The following is a 17,754-nucleotide window of genomic DNA, read 5'->3' on the forward strand; positions in this document are numbered from 1 at the left end:
TTAGAACTAGAAAATGAAAAAAAAAAAAAAAAAAAAAAAAAAAAAAAAAAAAACTTACGGTGCGGTCGCAGTGATGGTTGGGGCAATACTCTTGATCAATAGCAATAGGATTGCTAGTCTCGATCATCACCAAATCTTGGAACAGAAGATCTGAAACTTCCAACGTGGCTGGGCTGGAGGGCCACGTCTTAACCCTAACCCCATTTTGTGTCCGAATGAAAGTGCAATTGGTGACGAAAATTCCCGACACGTCCTTCTCGGCCGCGCTTCCACCCAGACTGCCGATGCTTATCCCGTGGCCTGGGCCGCACGTGATTCCACGGATGTTCACCCGTGACACGTCGGAGTTCGTGGAGATGCAATCGTCACCGGTCTCTATCATACCGCCGATGATCTTCACATCCGACGAGTGAGAGAGGTGGATGCCATCGGTGTTGGGACTATCACCAGGGGCTGAGACCGCGAACCATTGGAACGTCATGTTGTGGCATGCCAGACATTTCATATGGACATTCTTGCTGTCTTTGCTTGTCATGTCTTGGATTATGGAGTTGTACATAAAATTGAAGCTCAAGTTCTGCATTATGTCATAAAAGTCTCGCCTCGTTCATACCTTCATGGTTGTCATCGTGTGACGAGGTTGACTTGTTAAATTATTTTGAGTGGCCAATATGAGCAAATTAATTTATGGACGCTAATTAATTGGATTAACTAAGCAAGCATTCCATGTAATTAGCTTAATATAGACTTAAATCCTGTGGACCATTAAGGCTTATACTCCCTTCGTCCCATTAGAAATGAAATAAACATTTGCTTTTCGGCACAAAATTTTATGTAGTATTGTTTTGTGAGTTAATGAAGAGAAAATAAAGTAAGAGAGATGAAAAAGTAGAGATGTTGTTTCCATCGTTTCATTTTTAATAGGACAACTCAAAGAGGAAAATGTTTCATTTTAATAAAACAAAAAGAGTATATGATATGAATAATAAACCCATATTTTGTGTTCGAGGACATAAAATAAGTTAAAATTAGTGAGACCAAATCAATGCAATAAATCCTTGTTTGATCAATAATACGAACTTGATCTTTGTTTAATCTTTAATTTGTTATTTCTACTTATTCTTTCGTTATGATTAGATTGTCATTTTGGCTTATAAGTTTTAGGATTATAAAGGATTAAGTGTATTGGTCACACAAATAAGTGTCATTCCGTACAAGGAATTTCATAGTATACTTTGTTTGTCGAAGAAAATCATGTCTTTCGACTTAGTTAATCATGTCGCATTTTATTTTGAACAACATACAGAACATGGACACATGTTCGGATGTTCCCATAAAGCTTGGCCATAAAGAGAGTTTATATGCTTTGGAAGCTCAAATAATGGAGTGTATGAGATAATAGAGATCAGTTTAAGCTTATGTGGAAGGTGATTGGATTGATAGAGAGGTTAACATCAATTGAAACTATGCTTCTCACAAATGCCTGAATAAATTTAATCCAACAATCTCTTTCTTATTACATTGAAGATCCACAGTGAACTTCAGCATGAAGATTGAACAAGCAGGTAAAACTTCGTAATAGACAAGTTTTCTATTTTCAAAGGCAAATTTGTGTTCATGCTGAACACTTCTATAGTCTTCTAAACAATGTTTTAAAAATCGGACCGGTGAGCGAACCGGTGTAGCTATCGGTTCACGGTTCAACTGGTCGGACCGGTCGAACCACTGATCGAACCGTTTTACTGTAGCATACATATAAATATATATAATTAAATATATATTAATATTAATAGCTCAAAATGCCAATAAGTCTATACACTTACACATAAATTCAAATATTTTTAGCAAAATACTTAAACATAACAACAAATATAAGATAATAAATTCAAATTATAATACTTAAATAATCATTTTTAGCACTCTTATCATCAATTTGACAGGCAATTAATATAATAATATATGTAATTAAAATAAAATAGAAATTGAAATTCTAAGAATCATAGTAATTCTCTTCCCTCACACGGGGCTCACACGCCACACAACCCACAGCCCACACCCCCATATTTAAATCCCCAACCCTTAGGGTGGCAAATCGTGCGTGTCGGGTCGTTATCGTGTCGACACGATAACGACACGAACACGATAACAACAAACACGAACACGACTAGTTAATAAAACCTCAAACACGAACACGAACACGACCCGCTACCCTCAGACACGAACATGACACGAACACGACACGAACCCATTAACGACACGAACCGTTTCGGGTCAACACGACACGAACACGACACGAACCCATTAATGACACGAAAATAAGTATTGAAAAATGAAATAATAAGAATAATAATATTAAAATATTATGTGTTAATAAGAATAATAATATTAAAATATTATGTGTTAACGGATAACACGAACACGACACGAACACGCATTGTTAGCGGATAACACGAACCCGACACGAACACGACACGAAATTTTCGTGTCCTTAATGGGTCGACCCGATAAGGACACGAACACGATAAGCTCTGACCCAAACCCATTAATTTCGTGCCGGTTCGTGTTGTGTTATCGTGTCGTGTCAAAAATTGTCAGCCCTACCCAACCCTAATATTTATTCAACAAGCCGCCATATCAAAAAATGCCTCAACCACAAAATTTTGAAATCATCTTCCAGTAGCTTCTCTCTTTCTCAATCTCTATTCTAATACTCCCTCCGTCCCGGAGTATTAGACTCACTTCTTTTGGGCACATGATTTAAGGAATTGATATTTAAATAGTTAAAGTGGAGAGAGTAAAGTATGAGAGAGGGAAAGAGTAGGGGAGAGAAGAGAGAAAAAAGTAGGTGGAGAATAAAATAAGATAGATGTTTTTTGCGGTTTTTCCGGTCTGAAACGGCTCAATAGGATGACGGTTTTAATATGCAAACCGGACCGGACAATGCACCGGTTCGTGGCCGAACCGGTCGGTCCGATCCGGTTTTTAAAACACTGCTTCTAAATGGAAGAATAAATAGTAGACTAAGAAAATACGTAGGATGTGATCTTAAAGCCTAAAACTGGATGGACTAAAAAGAAGTCGGTACTGCTGAATGATTGGTGCATTTTGCGTCACGAAAATTGGCACTTAAATAGGGACTACAAATATTCAAAGTACAAGATGCATCAAGTGAAAGCTCAAGCATGTTTGTCATTGAGATGAAAATGTCAATAATTAGATATGCTTGGATGTGAGCGACATATTCTAAATTGGAAAAACAAAAGGCCTTACCTAAAATAATAAGAATAACACTCCCTCCATTCCGCTTTAGCAGTCCAGTTACTTTTGTGCACTCTACATTATTGTCTCTCTTACTTTACCATTTATTTAATTTAACTATTTAAGATCATTTTTACAAAATGAGTGCTCAAAAGTAACTGGGACTACTAAAGCGGGATGAAGGGAGTACTATCTTTGATATGTGTACTCGATCATTCTAATGAGGAAAGAAACAAGATTGAGAATGTTAGACTTATATGAGAAAATGTTTCATACAAAAGACTTGTTAAAGTTGATGCACACAATTGTGTGCGGATCGTTTCAAACTCAAACAAAGAGTGACTGACCATTTGTACTTATCACTTTACTTATAATTTTTTAAAGTATTGATTTTTTCTTTTCATGAACCATAAACTTTCAAAAAAGTTTGGATGTTAAGTGGGTAGTAATGAAATAACTTGGAAAGGTATCAATACTCTTCGATTAGATCGATGAGGGGAACACTTCGATCGAGAAATTATTGATTACTTGAAATCACATGAAATCTGATCAGATTCGACAACTCCATATATTATATAAATGAATGGAGTATCTGAAAGGAAGTCAAACTTTATTAGATAATGTTCAGTCCGTGATAAGTTTCGTTCAACTCCATCTAATTCTTTGGAGATATGAGTGAGAAACACAATTTGTAGATATCCTAAGCAAACTAAAGAATACAAATTCAATTGTACAAGAGATTACATGGTCTTAATCTTTGAGAATATGACGATTCATGAAGATAATTTCATTTCCAAGGGACAACATCATGTATGGTAGATCTTAAACAAGATCAAGAAGCACACAATTACATAAAATATGTGATATTATTCAACATACTGTACAAGAACTTAATCTGAGTGATAAGGGTTGTTTAGTGCATTGGATTAGGTATCAGTTCAGCAAGTGTGAATTCAGCAAGTGTGAATTTTGGCTGAAAGAAGTAAACTTTCTTGGACACATTGTATCGGCAGAGGGAATCAGAGTGGACCCCGCCAAAGTGGAAGCCATGCAGCAATGGAAGTCACCATCGACACTAAGCGAGATTCGGAGTTTCCTAGGCTTGGCAGGATACTACCGAAGGTTTATAGAAGGGTTCTCCAAGATTGCGAGACCAATGACCCAACAACTTAAGAAGGGAATCAAGGTGAATTGGACCCCGAAGTATGAAGCAAGCTTTCAACTCTTAAAGGAGAAATTGGTGCCAGAGCCTGGAGTAAACTACGTAGTCTACACCGACGCTTCGAAGGTTGGACTAGGATGCGTGTTGATGCAAAACAACAAAGTGATCGCCTACGCGTCACGACAATTGAGACCACACGAGTTGAACTACCCAACCCACGATTTGGAGTTAACAGCAGTAGTACATGCCCTAAATATTTGGAGGCATCATCTCTACGAAGTTCGATGCAAAATCTTTATGGACCACAAGAGCTTGAAATATTTCTTCGAGCAGAAGGACTTGAACATGCGACAACGAAGATGGCTCGAACTAGTGAAGGACTACGATTGTGGCATCAATTACCACCCCGGCAAAGCAAATGTAGTGGCAGATGCTTTGAGCCGGAGGGACCATTCGCATCTAGCTACTTTTCTGACAGAAGAGGAAAGTTTGGTACGAGAGTTTAGTAAATTGCGATTGGAAGGTGGTAAGGGCACCTGAAACAGTGGAAGGACGAATTGCCACCTTAGTGGTTGAACCAGATCTGAAGACGAGAATCGTCACGGCACAGTGGATGGATGCGAAACTCGAGGAGATTCGAATGCAAGTGAGAATTGGCAAATCGGGAAGTTTCAGTGAGGAGTCCGACAATGCCCTCATCTTTGAAGGAAGACTGTGCGTGCCAAACGATGAAGAACTCAAGAACGGGATCATGAGTGAGTGAAGCTCATGAGACTCCATACACTGCCCACCCTGGAAGTACAAAGATGTACCAAGACTTGAAGAAGTCATTTTGGTGGAATGGCATGAAGAGAGACATAGCGGCATTTGTGGAGCGTTGCTTAGCCTGCCAACAGGTGAAGGCCTTACATCAACGACCGTACGGAAGGTTACAACCGTTGGAAATATCCGAGTGGAAATGGGAGCACATCGCCATGGATTTCGTGACGGCCTTGCCAAAGACCTTAAAAGGAAACACTGCCATTTGGGTGTTGTAGACCGACTCACCAAATGTGCGCACTTCATATCGATTCCTATAACTCACGGATCGGATAGACTAGCTCAGATCTACATAAAAGAAATCGTGCGATTGCATGGAGTCTCAGTGACGATTACGTCTGATCGTGACCCGAAGTTCACTTCACAATTTTGGATTAGTCTACAGCGCGAGCTTGGAACACGATTAAACTTTAGCACGGCGTTTCACCCGCAGTCCGATGGGCAATCCGAGAGGACGATACAAACTCTCGAGGATATGTTGAGAGCCGTGGTGCTCGACCGAGGCGGAAGTTGGGAGACCGCACTACCGTTGATCAAATTCGCTTACAACAACAGCTTCCAAACAACGATTAATATGGCGCCGTACTGAGACATAAAACTTTTGCATTAAATGCTTTTAATGCTATGAAGTATATGGATTAATTGATGAGTGATTTATTACATGATTCTTTGTGACCTAATTATGATTTGGAGTTGAGTTTGAGTTGAATAGTCAAACTTGTTGATTATATGACGTGGCTATGGAATAGTCAACATTGTGGAAAATATAACGTGGCCGTGGAATGGTCAAGGTCGTTGAAAAATATGACGTGGAGGTGAAATTAGAATGGTGGATTTTGTGATGCGATTATGTGAATATTTTGATGCGGGGCGATGTAAAAATTGTGGTGAATTATTCCTAAGGGATGAATGAGATTAAATAGGAGCATCTTTATTTAATTGGAATTTTCGACCACCCCTATTTATTGGAAAGAAATCCTATTTTTCTTGGATTTAATTATTTACTTGGGATAAATATCCAAATTAAATCCAAAGTCCGATTATTCCTTATTTATTCCATGAAATTTTCGACCCCTATGCTTATTTCAAGGAGATTTTCGAAAATCCCCTATTTATAGGAGAGGGGATTATTTTATTATATTATTTGATCTCTTGTTTATTCTCTTCCATGAATAAATTTAAATATTCTAGCATATCTTACCATATCTAAGAAGATCATGCCATATCCTATTTTAATTAGGAAACTAATTAAATTCCTTGTGGGAGAGGAATAAAAATCGCCACTTTACCTATTTATTTGGGGAGGATTATTATTTTTATTCTGCTCCGTGATATTTTATTCTACTCCGTAAAATATCCAAATTTAATCATATGCTAATTAAATAGCATAAAATTCGAATTCCCCTATTTTTCTCTCTAAAATCATGCCAACTACTCCTCCCATATCTCCTCAAATCTTTTTAATTATTTAATTATGGGATTATATCTTGCACTCTATAAATAAGAGGCAAAACCTAAACCCTAGATCACAAAAAAATGCCCCCCCACTCCCCAAAATCACGTCCCCGCTCTCCCAAATTTTTCTTTTACTTTTCTCCAAGATTTCTTCATCTTTTGAGAAGAATTGAAGTTGAAACTCAAGAATCTTTGAAGAATCAAGGCTATTACTTGAATTCTACCGTTCGTTCAATCGAGAAAGGTATTTTTATATTGATCTTTTCTTCATCTACCGATTAATCGGTGTTCTTGAACCTTCATGCATATAGATTGAGTGAAAGGGGAAACAATTGATGAATATGGGGTGCATATATGTGTGGGTGTGTGAATCGTGTGTGTGTGTGCGCGTTGGTGCGTGTGTGTTTGTGTGTATGCGTGTGGGTGTGTTTTAAAACACTCATGCGTGACATGTTTCGATGATAGATCTGGAGTTGTTGTGCGAATAAAAAGTGATACGATAATAAAATCTTGATTTTTGAATGGTGATATTAAAATGAGTTAATGGGAAAGGGGAAAACGTTGGGAACATGCATGATTATGAGCAGATGATTGAGACTTACTTGTGATACACATAAATTAAAGGTGGTAACATGCGCTCTCGGAGTGATAGCAAGAGGAAGAACCTACTTGTGATCTAAGGAATCGAGGTGGACTTTATTCACTAAACTCTTTTATTACCAAAATATTGATTATGGTGTTATAAGGCTGGATTATGTTATGCCATGCCTGTGATTGTTTTGGTTATGTTGTGTGCCTGATGCCTAGTTTGTGAGTCCGCTCCATTAGGCTATAGGGCTATATAAACGAATTCGGGTCCGAGTAGGGCCGCAAGCCCTATCAGGCTAGTGTACACAGTTGGGATCGGGAGCCGTCCTTGCTAGTCGGCCGGTCTCGTGGGCGAATAGTGTGGCCACACTTTCGTCGCACTATGAAATTGTTGATTGTTGAGAAAATGGGAGGAATTGTTTGACTGGCCAGTCTATGAAATTATTTTGTGATACTCGATGATATTCTTTTATAAATGCAAACTCGAGTTCACTATGGTAAGGATGGCATATCTATTAAAATGTTTTGGCATGAGTCCACTGAGTATGGTTAATAAATTGAATAATGATATGATCATTTGAAACATCAAGTGGAGTTGTGTCTTCATACATGTCTTCACTTTTCTCTTGGTTGCTTCCGCTGAAACTTGAAACTTAGTATCGCTGTTTGAATTGAACTATTTCCTTTTGGTTTAGAATATTGAGACAAAAATGCGTTTTTGAATTATATTGAACCCTTGCCTTTTTAGCATATTCTATGATATCTATCCATTATTGTTTTCTTGATTAAGCCGTTTTTTTTTTTTTTTTTTTTTTTTTTTTAAACACCTTTACGGTTGAGGGTTCGTGGGTCCCTCATCCCTTTATATCATAGACAACCAAACCAACGTACATAACTTGGCCACGCCCAAAAGTGACGTGCCGGGAGAAGGGACAGCACCACAAGAGTAAGAGGGGGACAAGACCCGTACGGGCATGACACCTACCTACTCTAGTGGCCAAACTGAATCAAAAAACATACTCCTCAGGATCGGCGGTTCTGATATTCGGGGTGCCCATTTGTTCCAGTCGGATCATAGCTCGGAGGAGTCTAGGAGCTGAAATTGCATCAAACTTTTCAGTGAAAGCCAAATCCACGCCCCGTTTTGCCATCAAGCATGCAGCCTTGTTCCCCTCGCGTTGGATGAAAGAGAAACAGGACTGGGTTTGCCTTTGCGCAAGGATAAGGCGCGCCATCGGTACTCTCGAGTGTGCTGGTCCTAACTCCTTTGCATTAATGAGCGCAATCAGAAGGGGAACGCTCGATTCAATCACAATGGGTCGGTTATAGCTTTGAACTTCTTGGAGGCCGTGGAGGATGGTCATGAGCTCCGCTTCAAATATGGATGTAGCCCTAAGGGGGAAGCAGATAGCCAACTTCAAGCAACCAAGGTGATCGCGTAGGATCCCTCCTCCGCTGGCCAGACCACTCTCGGCATTATACTCTCCCACAATGTTAAGTTTGAGCCAAGGGTCATCTGGAGGAAGCCATTTCACTATCATCTGGAGGAAGCCATTTCACTATCATCTGGAGGAAGCCATTATCATTTCTAGGCGGAGGGTCGATGGTCATCCGGACTCCTCTCCATTGTTTTGGGCCCAACTTTCCGCTGCTCATCAGATTCCAAAGGTGCATTTGAATCTGCCATACCACGTTGAAGGCCTTGAAGCTGATATCCTAGTGGCGACTCTTATTGCGCTCAGCCCATAGGAACCAAAAGACAAGGCAGGGGATCACTCCACTTAAATGAGCCTTAGTCGGCTGACCGCACCTCTTCGACCAGCTTTCGAGTCGATCCGGGATAGTATCATTAAGGCGGAGGGGATGCGAGTTACCTGGGAACCATGCGTCAAATTCATTCCAGACTTTGAGGGCTCCCTCCCCTTGTACAAAGAGGTGCTGCAAAGTCTCAATCCTAGGACGATTCAAACAACAATGGCATTTGGATGCAAGTTCGATGTTCCTCCACTGCAATTTCGTGTCCACCGGAATGCGATTTGATAAGAGTCTCCAGATAAAAATAGAAATGGAAGATGAGATTCCCATATTCCATAAATCTTTGAGTGCCGGAATGATAGGGCGATGCGTTCTAATAGTGTCCCAGGCCGAATGAAGAGTGAAGTTTCCCCTTTGTGAAAGGATCCATCTCGGGTAGTCTTGGTGGCCATCCAAAATTGGCATGCTGATGATATCCTCAATGACTGTTTGTGGCAACCCTTCTTGGTCATGGAGTTGTTGTATCTTTGCCTGGTTCCACTGCCCATCAGTCCAGAAATCCGAGATGCGAGCCATTGGATCTCCTCTATCATCAAGGCAGAGTGACCTAATCGATGTATCACCCAACCAGATCTCATCCCAGAAAAGGATGTTCCCATTTCCAACCATCCATCTAATGTGGGGTTGTGCCGTCGACCAAGCTCTAGATAGCCTTCTCCAAGTAGGACTACACCTGCCCGAGATCGAAGTTGTAAGGGGAGAGGCTCTCCTGCAGTATATCGAGTTTAGGTAAGTAGCCCACAAAGATTTGTTTTCTCTATATCTCCACCAAAGCTTGAGGCTGAAAGCTCTGAGGACCTCTTTGAAACGTCTCACACCAAGGCCTCCTTCGGCCGTAGGGAGGCAAATTTGCTCCCAACTAATCCAATGCGTTTTCTTGTGCTCATTAGTGGATCCCCAAAAGAATCTTGCGAGAATCTGATCAAGTTCTCCCAGCGCCCCTTTCGTCGGCTCGATTGCTTGGAAAATATGGATGTGGATGGCTTCTAGCGTGCTTTTGATGAGGGTGAGCCTTCCTCCAAACGAGAGATGTCGATGAGCCCACCCACTAACTCTCTTGGCTAGCTTCTCCCGGATAAACAAAAACATATCTGTACGTTTGACTCCCCGATAAATCGGGACTCCAAGATAGAGGAACGGAAACGTACCTCTTGAGAATCCCCCTTCTGTCTGGACCGCGGCTGCCCATTGCTCGTGTTTTGCATCTAAATAAAAGTTACTCTTGGCAAGATTAATTTGTTGTCCGGATATGGCCTCATAATTTGCTAGGCACCTTCTGAGCCTCCCAAGCGCCCTTGTGCTAGCTTGTGTGAAGATCAAGACGTCATCAACATAGGCCAAATGACTAATTTCCTTGCAATATCGTGTCGCTTTGAAGACCATGTCCTTTCTGCCGAGGATGAGTCTATCCAAAACTCTCGACAGGTAGTCAGCCATAATCACGAAAAGGGCCGGGGAGATGGGGTCACCTTGTCGGAGTCCTCGGGTGGATTTGAAGAACCACGCCGGAGCACCATTAATTAAGATCGAGAACCAACAATATCCAATACATCTGCCAACCAAGCTTACCCAAGTCTCTGGAAAGCCCATGCGTCGCAGGACAGCCGCAAGAAAAGTCCATTGAACCCTATCATAGGCTTTAGCCATGTCGATCTTGATCGCCACGTTGGGCGCCGGGGAGCCCTTTGCAAGTTCATGAAACATCTCTTGTGCCAGTAGAACGTTGTCATTGAGGAGCCGGCCTTTAAAAAATCCACTTTGATTTGGGGAGATTATCAGCGGGAGCAGGGGCGCAAGTCTAGCCGTAAGAAGCTTCGTGATAATTTTGTTTGTCACGTTGCAGAGGCTAATTGGTCTATAATCCGACCAGGATATCGGGTTATCCTGTTTTGGGATGAGCACAATCGAGGTAGCCGTGAAACTTCTGGGCAGGTACGCTCCCTTAAAAACTTGGATGATTAAGCCGTTGACTTATTGCTTTAATAGTTCATTAATTACTTCAGTCAAATCCCTTTAAATGGAACCCTAGCCTATGTTTGTATTGCTTTTAAGTCCTCCTAGGTAGCAACCGCCGTATTTATTATACCCTAGAATGGCAAGCTGTTACAGTTGGTATCAGAGCCCGCTCTGGACCCAAGAGTCTTTTTGAATTGAAGTCTAAAAATGTGTAAATTGATTAATCGATAATCATCGAATGCTCAACACCACGACTCGTCTCCGCTCAACCACGATGGATGAGGTAACAAGTATCTTGATGAATACTGATATGAATTATGAAATGTTGGAAATTGAAATGAATAAAAATTGTTGTGACATTTTGAGATTTTCTTGGAATATGAAATGACGAATATGCATGAATGTGAAATTTCTAACTTCGACTATGCAAGAATGATGAATGTTGTTATGCAAGTGGTTATATGTTAAGACCGCTATGAGTTGAATGAATAGAACTCTACGTGAATGTGATTGCTTGATTGTATGATGAACGATATTATGAGAATGAACATGAGCTGCTATACATAGTTATAAAACGTGTTGTGAATGAAAAATATTTTGTGACGATATCGAACTTGGAGGCATAAAACGCCGAATGCGAGGCGAGCGACTTACGAGAACGAATTGTGAGTTATCGAAAACACGAAAATATACGAACCATTTACCTCAGAAATGAAATTCCGTTTATTTTTGATATGATACTACCTTCACACCTCCATCGTTCGACACATACATATCCATCATACTCTCCGCATCATTTGAAACCTCATACACTATTGATTTCTTTCGATCCTTGTGCTGATGCTGAGATTTCCTTTTTGTAGATGCTCAACCGGTATTACGCACCAATGCGAGACCGTTACGCGAAGAACAAGGTTTTCCCTATAGAAACCTACCAAGATTTTGAATGGGATGGAAAGTCTTTTCTCCTGACCTACGTCACTGAGTTCTACGACCGCTGGATGGATGCATACGCGTATGGAGGAGCTACCCATCACGCGGGGATCTCGAGACTTATCCACAGCCTGCCTTCTCCTTGGAGTGAATGGACTGCTCAAGCTGCGTTACCATTTATGTGGTTCAGTCCGCCCGAGTACAAGCCTCGAGGCGATATGATTGGCTTGTTAGGTGTGCTACTCCCAGCCATGGCAGCTGCGAGGGATGGACCGCCACTTAGTCCCCCACCGCACAAGTATCCGCCGAGTCAGGCCCGTCGATGGAGATATCGTCGTGATAAGGAGCCTCATGTTGGAACAGAAGAAACCGAAGACTGAGCAAGACAAATGCGAGAAGGAAAATCTGACAGGTATGGGCGAAATCCTCAACATCCCTTTTATTTGACACGAGCGTATCGCATTCGTTTATATCTGAAATATGTGTGTACACTTTGAGCTTGCCTGTTAGAAAATTTGAACATAAGGTGATAGTGTCTTCACCAGTGGGTGGGACAGTAGAAATCTCACGAACATGCTCGAACCTAGAAATTGTGTTAGGAGAACTTAAGTTAGTCGCTCACGGCCTGCAAGTTATGGCGATGAGAAATATCGACGTAATTCTAGGAATGGACTGGTTGATCACGAATTTTGCGACGATTCGTTGTAAGGAGAGGCAAATATCTTTACAAGCTCCAGGAAAAGAACCTATCGTGTATCATGGAATCTCGATGAACCGACGAACCATGATAATTTCTGCGCTGCAAGCTATCGCGATGATGAGAAAGGGGCGACCTGCCTATCTCGTCTATCTTCACGGCAATGAGAAGGATGAAAGGAAAGTGGAAGACGTCGCTGTTGTGCGAGATTTTCCAGACGTTTTTCCCGAAGTGTTACGTGGACCGCCGCCAGATCGACAATTGGAGTTCACGATCGACCTCGAGCCGGGAGCCACACCCGTATCCAAAGCACCATATCGAATGGCGCCTAAAGAGTTGGAGGAACTCAAGATACAACTCCAGGAGCTCATGGACCAAGGTTTCGTTAGGCCTAGTGTCTCGTCGTGGGGCGCACCAGTACTTTTCGTGATGAAGAAGGATGGGTCGATGAGAATGTGTATCGACTATAGAGAGTTGAACAAATTGACCCTAAAGAACAAGTATCCACTGCCAAGGATAGATGACCTGTTTGATCAACTTCGAGGAGCCGGCGTGTTCTCAAAGATGGACTTGAGGTCCGGATATCACCAGCTAAGAGTTCGAAGGGAGGACATACCGAAGACTGCGTTTTGCACAAGATATGGACACTACGAGTTCGTTGTGATGCCGTTCAAACTAACAAATGCACCTGCAGTATTCATGGACCTGATGAATCGAGCATTCCATCTGTTCTTGGATAAATTCGTTTAGTCTTCATAGATGACGTTCTAGTCTACTCGAAAAATGAGAAGGAGCAAGAGGAGCATCTACGAATCACCTTGGAGACGTTGAGGACCGAGAAACTATACGCCAAATTCAGCAAGTGTGAGTTTTGACTAAACGAATTAAACTTTCTTGGACACATTGTATCGGCAGAAGGAATCCGAGTGGAACCTGCCAAAGTTGAGGCCGTACAACAATGGAAGTCACCATAGACACCGAACGAGATTCGGAGTTTCCTAGGTTTGGCAGGATAGTACCGAAGGTTCATAGAAGGGTTCTCCAAGATAGCGAGACCAATGACCCAACAACTCAAGAAGGTAGTCAAAGTAAATTGGACCCCGGAGTCTGAAGCGAGCCTTCAACTCTTGAAGGAGAAATTCACGACCGCACCAGTGTTTGCAGTGCCAGAGCCTGGAGCGAACTATGTAGTCTACACCGACGCTTCGAAGGTTGGATTAGGATGCGTGTTGATGCAAAACAACAAAGTGATCGCATACGTGTCACGACAATTGAGACCGCACGAGTTGAACTACCCAGCCCACGATGTGGAGTTAGCAGCAGTAGTACATGCCCTAAATATTTGGAGGCATCATCTCTACGGAGTTCGATGTGAAATTTTTACGGACCACAAGAGCCTGAAATATTTCTTCGAGCGGAAGGATTTGAACATGCGACAACGATGATGGCTCGGACTATTAAAGGACTACGATTGTGGCATCAACTACCACTCCGGTAAAGCAAATGTAGTGGCAGATGCTTTGAGCCGGCAGAACCATTCGCATCTAGCTACTTTTCTGACAGAAGAGGAAAGTTTGATGCGAGAGTTTAGTAAATTGTGATTGGAAGTGGTAAGGGCACCTGAAACAGTGGAATGCTAAATTGCCACCTTAGTGGTTGAACCAGATCTGAAAACAAAAATCGTTGCAGCACAACGGATGGATGAGAAACTTGTAGTAATCTGAGATATGCCAAACTTGTAGTAAGCTGAAAAATGTTTGTCAGGTTTGCCTTTTGGATCTCGAGTATGGATTGCCCGTTCAGGTTCACGATACTGCTCTGAGTATTGATTCTAATGATGCCATTCCAAAGAATGATGTGAATAGGGAATACTTTGCAGAGGAGCATGATCGCAAGGTAAGGGCTGGGATTGATTATGAGTCTTCATTTGGAAAGGCTCGTCCAAATGTACTATTTTGAAGCTCCAGAGAACCACACCATATTACAAGAGAAACCGAGCTCATGTTTGCAGTTTCTATGTTCGTGGTCAATGTACAAGAGGTCCAGAGTGCCCTTACAGGCACGAGATGCCTGTTGAAGGTGAATTGTCTCAACAAAACATTAAAGATCGCTACTACGGAGTGAATGATCCAGTGGCAATGAAGCTATTGAGCAAGGCCGGGGAGATGCCTTCTTTGGAGCCTCCCGATGATGAGAGCACTAGAACCCTCTATGTGGGAGGACACTTGATGCTAGGATTACCGAGCAGGATCTAAGAGACAACTTCTATGCACATGGAGAAATAGAGTCTGTCAAGATGGTTCTCCGGAGGGCCTGTGCTTTCGTACTTACACGACACGAGAAGGTGCTGAGAAAGCTGAGGAACTTGCTAACAAACTAGTTATTAAAGGCTTGAGGATGAAGCTGCTGTGGGGCAGACCCCAAGCTCCAAAGCTGGACTCTGAAGGCTCTGATGAAGCAAAGCGGCAAGCAGCCGTGACTCAAAGTGGGTTGCTCCCAAGGGCAGTCATATCGCAACAACAGAAACAGCCTCTTCAGGCTCCCCCACTTGGCGGTCAGACACAACCGCCACTAGTGCCTTATTTCGACATTCCTCCTCTGCCTCATCATTTGAGGGCATATTATCCTTCTATGGATCCCGAGAGGATGGGTGCCCTCATTCCACCTCAAGAGGGGCCTTCCAGTGGGTCATCTGCGTCTAATGAAAATAGAGGTGGTTCTGAACAGCAGCATCAACAAGCTCAGCAGTATGGCTACCCGAGCAGGCGCCCCCTCCAGGTCAATTTTACCCACCATACTACCAGTAGTATGGCTACATGGGACCGCCTCCTCCAGTGCTACCACCTAATCAACAAAACCATCAACAGTATCAAGGACTTCAAGGCAGGATGCCTGCCGCTCCAACCGCTCCAACTACTGAGACGGCACAGCAGCCATGAATGTTGTATTCTAGAATACTTTTGTCGTTGTTGCCAAAAAATTTATATCCCGTTATGGTTCAATATTGTTTAAGCTCTTGATTTTCTGAACATGGTGGCTACATAAACCTCTTCTTTTCCTTCAAAAAAAAAAAAAAAAACGGATGGATGAGAAACTTGAAGAAATTCGAATTGAAGTGAGAACTGGCAAATCTGAAAGTTTTAGTGAGGAGTCCGACAACGCCCTCACATTCGAAGGGATACTGTGCGTACCAAACGACGAGGAACTCAAGAACGAGATCATGAGTGAAGCTCGTGAGACTCCATATACTGCTCACCCGGGAAGTACGAAGATGTATCAAGACTTGAAGAAGTCCTTTTGGTGGAATGGCATGAAGAGGGATATAGCGGCATTCGTGGAGCGCTGCTTAGCCTGCCAACAAGTGAAGGCCTTAACATCAACGACCGTATGGAAAATTACAACCACTAGAGATACCCGAGTGGAAGTGGGAGCACGTCGCCATGGATTTTGTGACGGCCTTGTCAAAGACTCTAAAAGGGAACACCGCCATTTGGGTGATTATAGAACGACTTACCAAGTGTGTGCACTTCATACCGATCCCTACCGCTGATTGAATTTGCCTACAAGCAACGATAAACATGGTGCCGTACGAAGCTCTATACGGAAGAAAGTATAGATCTCTGCTCTATTGGGATGAAGTTGGCGAGCGAAGAGTACTTGAACCTGATGCAGTGGAAGAGATGGTTAGAATTGTTCGAAAAAATCGTGGAAGGATAAAGGAAGCGCAAGACAGACAAAAGTCGTACGCTGATGTCCGACGAACCGACCTGCATTTTCAAACCGGCAATAAGGTTTTTCTCAAAGTGTCACCGTCGAAAGGGATAGCGCGTTTTGGTGTTAAAGGAAAGTTGAAACCGTTGAGGTGGGGCTTTTCTTTTAAAATAAGGACAGCGTCCTAAATCTTTATTGATGAGAGTGAAATCTGTTATCATGTCGTGATTTGTTTTGTCGTGCCTATCCCTTGTGGCTATGCCACTATTGATTAAATCGAATTCGGATCCTTGTAGAGCCGCAAACTCTACTTGGGTTAGTGTACACCAATGTTAGACCGTGTGCTGCCGTACGGTTTGGCCGGTCTAGTGACCTGGAATGCGGCCGCATTCCTTGTCATGTAGAATGAGGATATGGTAAACGTCGATCAGAAAAATGGTTGCGCGACCGTGATTTTGATTAAAGGAAATATTTTGGTGCCTCGGGCATTTCTAAAGATGAAACCCCGTTGGACACCTGGAACTGGCATGATAACTAAAATTTTTGATAAGAATATTTTCGGCATAAGTCCACTGAGTATGTTTATAGTACCCAGCCTTGTATGTGTTTTCCCTATGTGCAGGTTGAGCGGCGACGAGCGGTTGGCGGCATTGAGCAAGTTAATTGAATAATATGGTCGTTTTGAAACTCCGAGTGTAGTTGTGTCTATACATGACTTCACCCTTCTCTTGGTTGCTTCGGCTGAAACATGAGCTTCTTATCGTTTGATTGAGTTTGAAACTACTTCATTTTGTTTAGAATATTGAGACATGATACATTTTGGATCACATTAAGCCCCTGTCGTTTTGAGCATAAATTTTGATATCTATTCTTCATTGGATTTCATTGCTAAGCCGATACTTTTATCGTTTTAATTGTTTATTAAATACTTTGGTCAAACCCTTTTAATGAAACCCTAGCCTATGTTCTTTGTTGCATTTAAGTCCGCCTAAGTCGCGATCGCCCGCATTTATTATACCCTAGAAGGGCGGTCGTGACACTAAAGTAGAATAAAGTAATAGAGGGAGTAAAGTTGGAGAAATAGGATGATAAAGTAATAGTTGGGAGGGAGTTACTTATTGTCGAATACGAAAATTCCTCACTTTTTTTAACTTAGTATAAATACTGCACTAGGATTTCTTCTATTTTAGCTTTAACTCTTTTTTTTTTTTTTTGCTTTTCTTTTTCAACCTCGAAGAATTAATTAAATTCACTAGTGGTTGTATTGTTCTTTTGGCGAACTAAGTTCATTGTTCAATTGAAGAACAATTATACTGTAGAACAATTGAAGGGATGTGGGCGCAGCATGGTGGAAGTTATG

The 17,754-nt window shown here is 42.0% G+C and overlaps 1 protein-coding gene and 1 pseudogene across 1 annotated transcript; one reads left to right on the forward strand and one right to left on the reverse strand.

Moving 5' to 3' along the window:
* LOC125189819 (polygalacturonase-like) lies at positions 1 to 481 on the reverse strand. The gene is made up of 2 exons (XM_048087049.1): positions 59 to 481; positions 1 to 6 (listed from the first exon to the last, which is right to left on the reverse strand). The coding sequence occupies exons 1-2, from the start codon at positions 479 to 481 to the stop codon at positions 1 to 3; spliced, it is 429 nt and encodes a 142-aa protein (XP_047943006.1).
* A 13,260-nt stretch (positions 482 to 13,741) lies between these two features.
* LOC125189821 lies at positions 13,742 to 15,695 on the forward strand (annotated as a pseudogene).
* The last annotated feature ends 2,059 nt before the right edge of the window (positions 15,696 to 17,754 follow it).

This window comes from Salvia hispanica, chromosome 5, assembly GCF_023119035.1.
Source record: "Salvia hispanica cultivar TCC Black 2014 chromosome 5, UniMelb_Shisp_WGS_1.0, whole genome shotgun sequence".
NCBI classification, from domain to species: Eukaryota; Viridiplantae; Streptophyta; class Magnoliopsida; order Lamiales; family Lamiaceae; genus Salvia; species Salvia hispanica.

Bases quoted from the DNA above. Each gene is read 5' to 3' on its own strand.
- LOC125189819 (XM_048087049.1), bottom strand. From the start codon at position 481: ATGACGTTCCAATGGTTCGCGGTCTCAGCCCCTGGTGATAGTCCCAAC.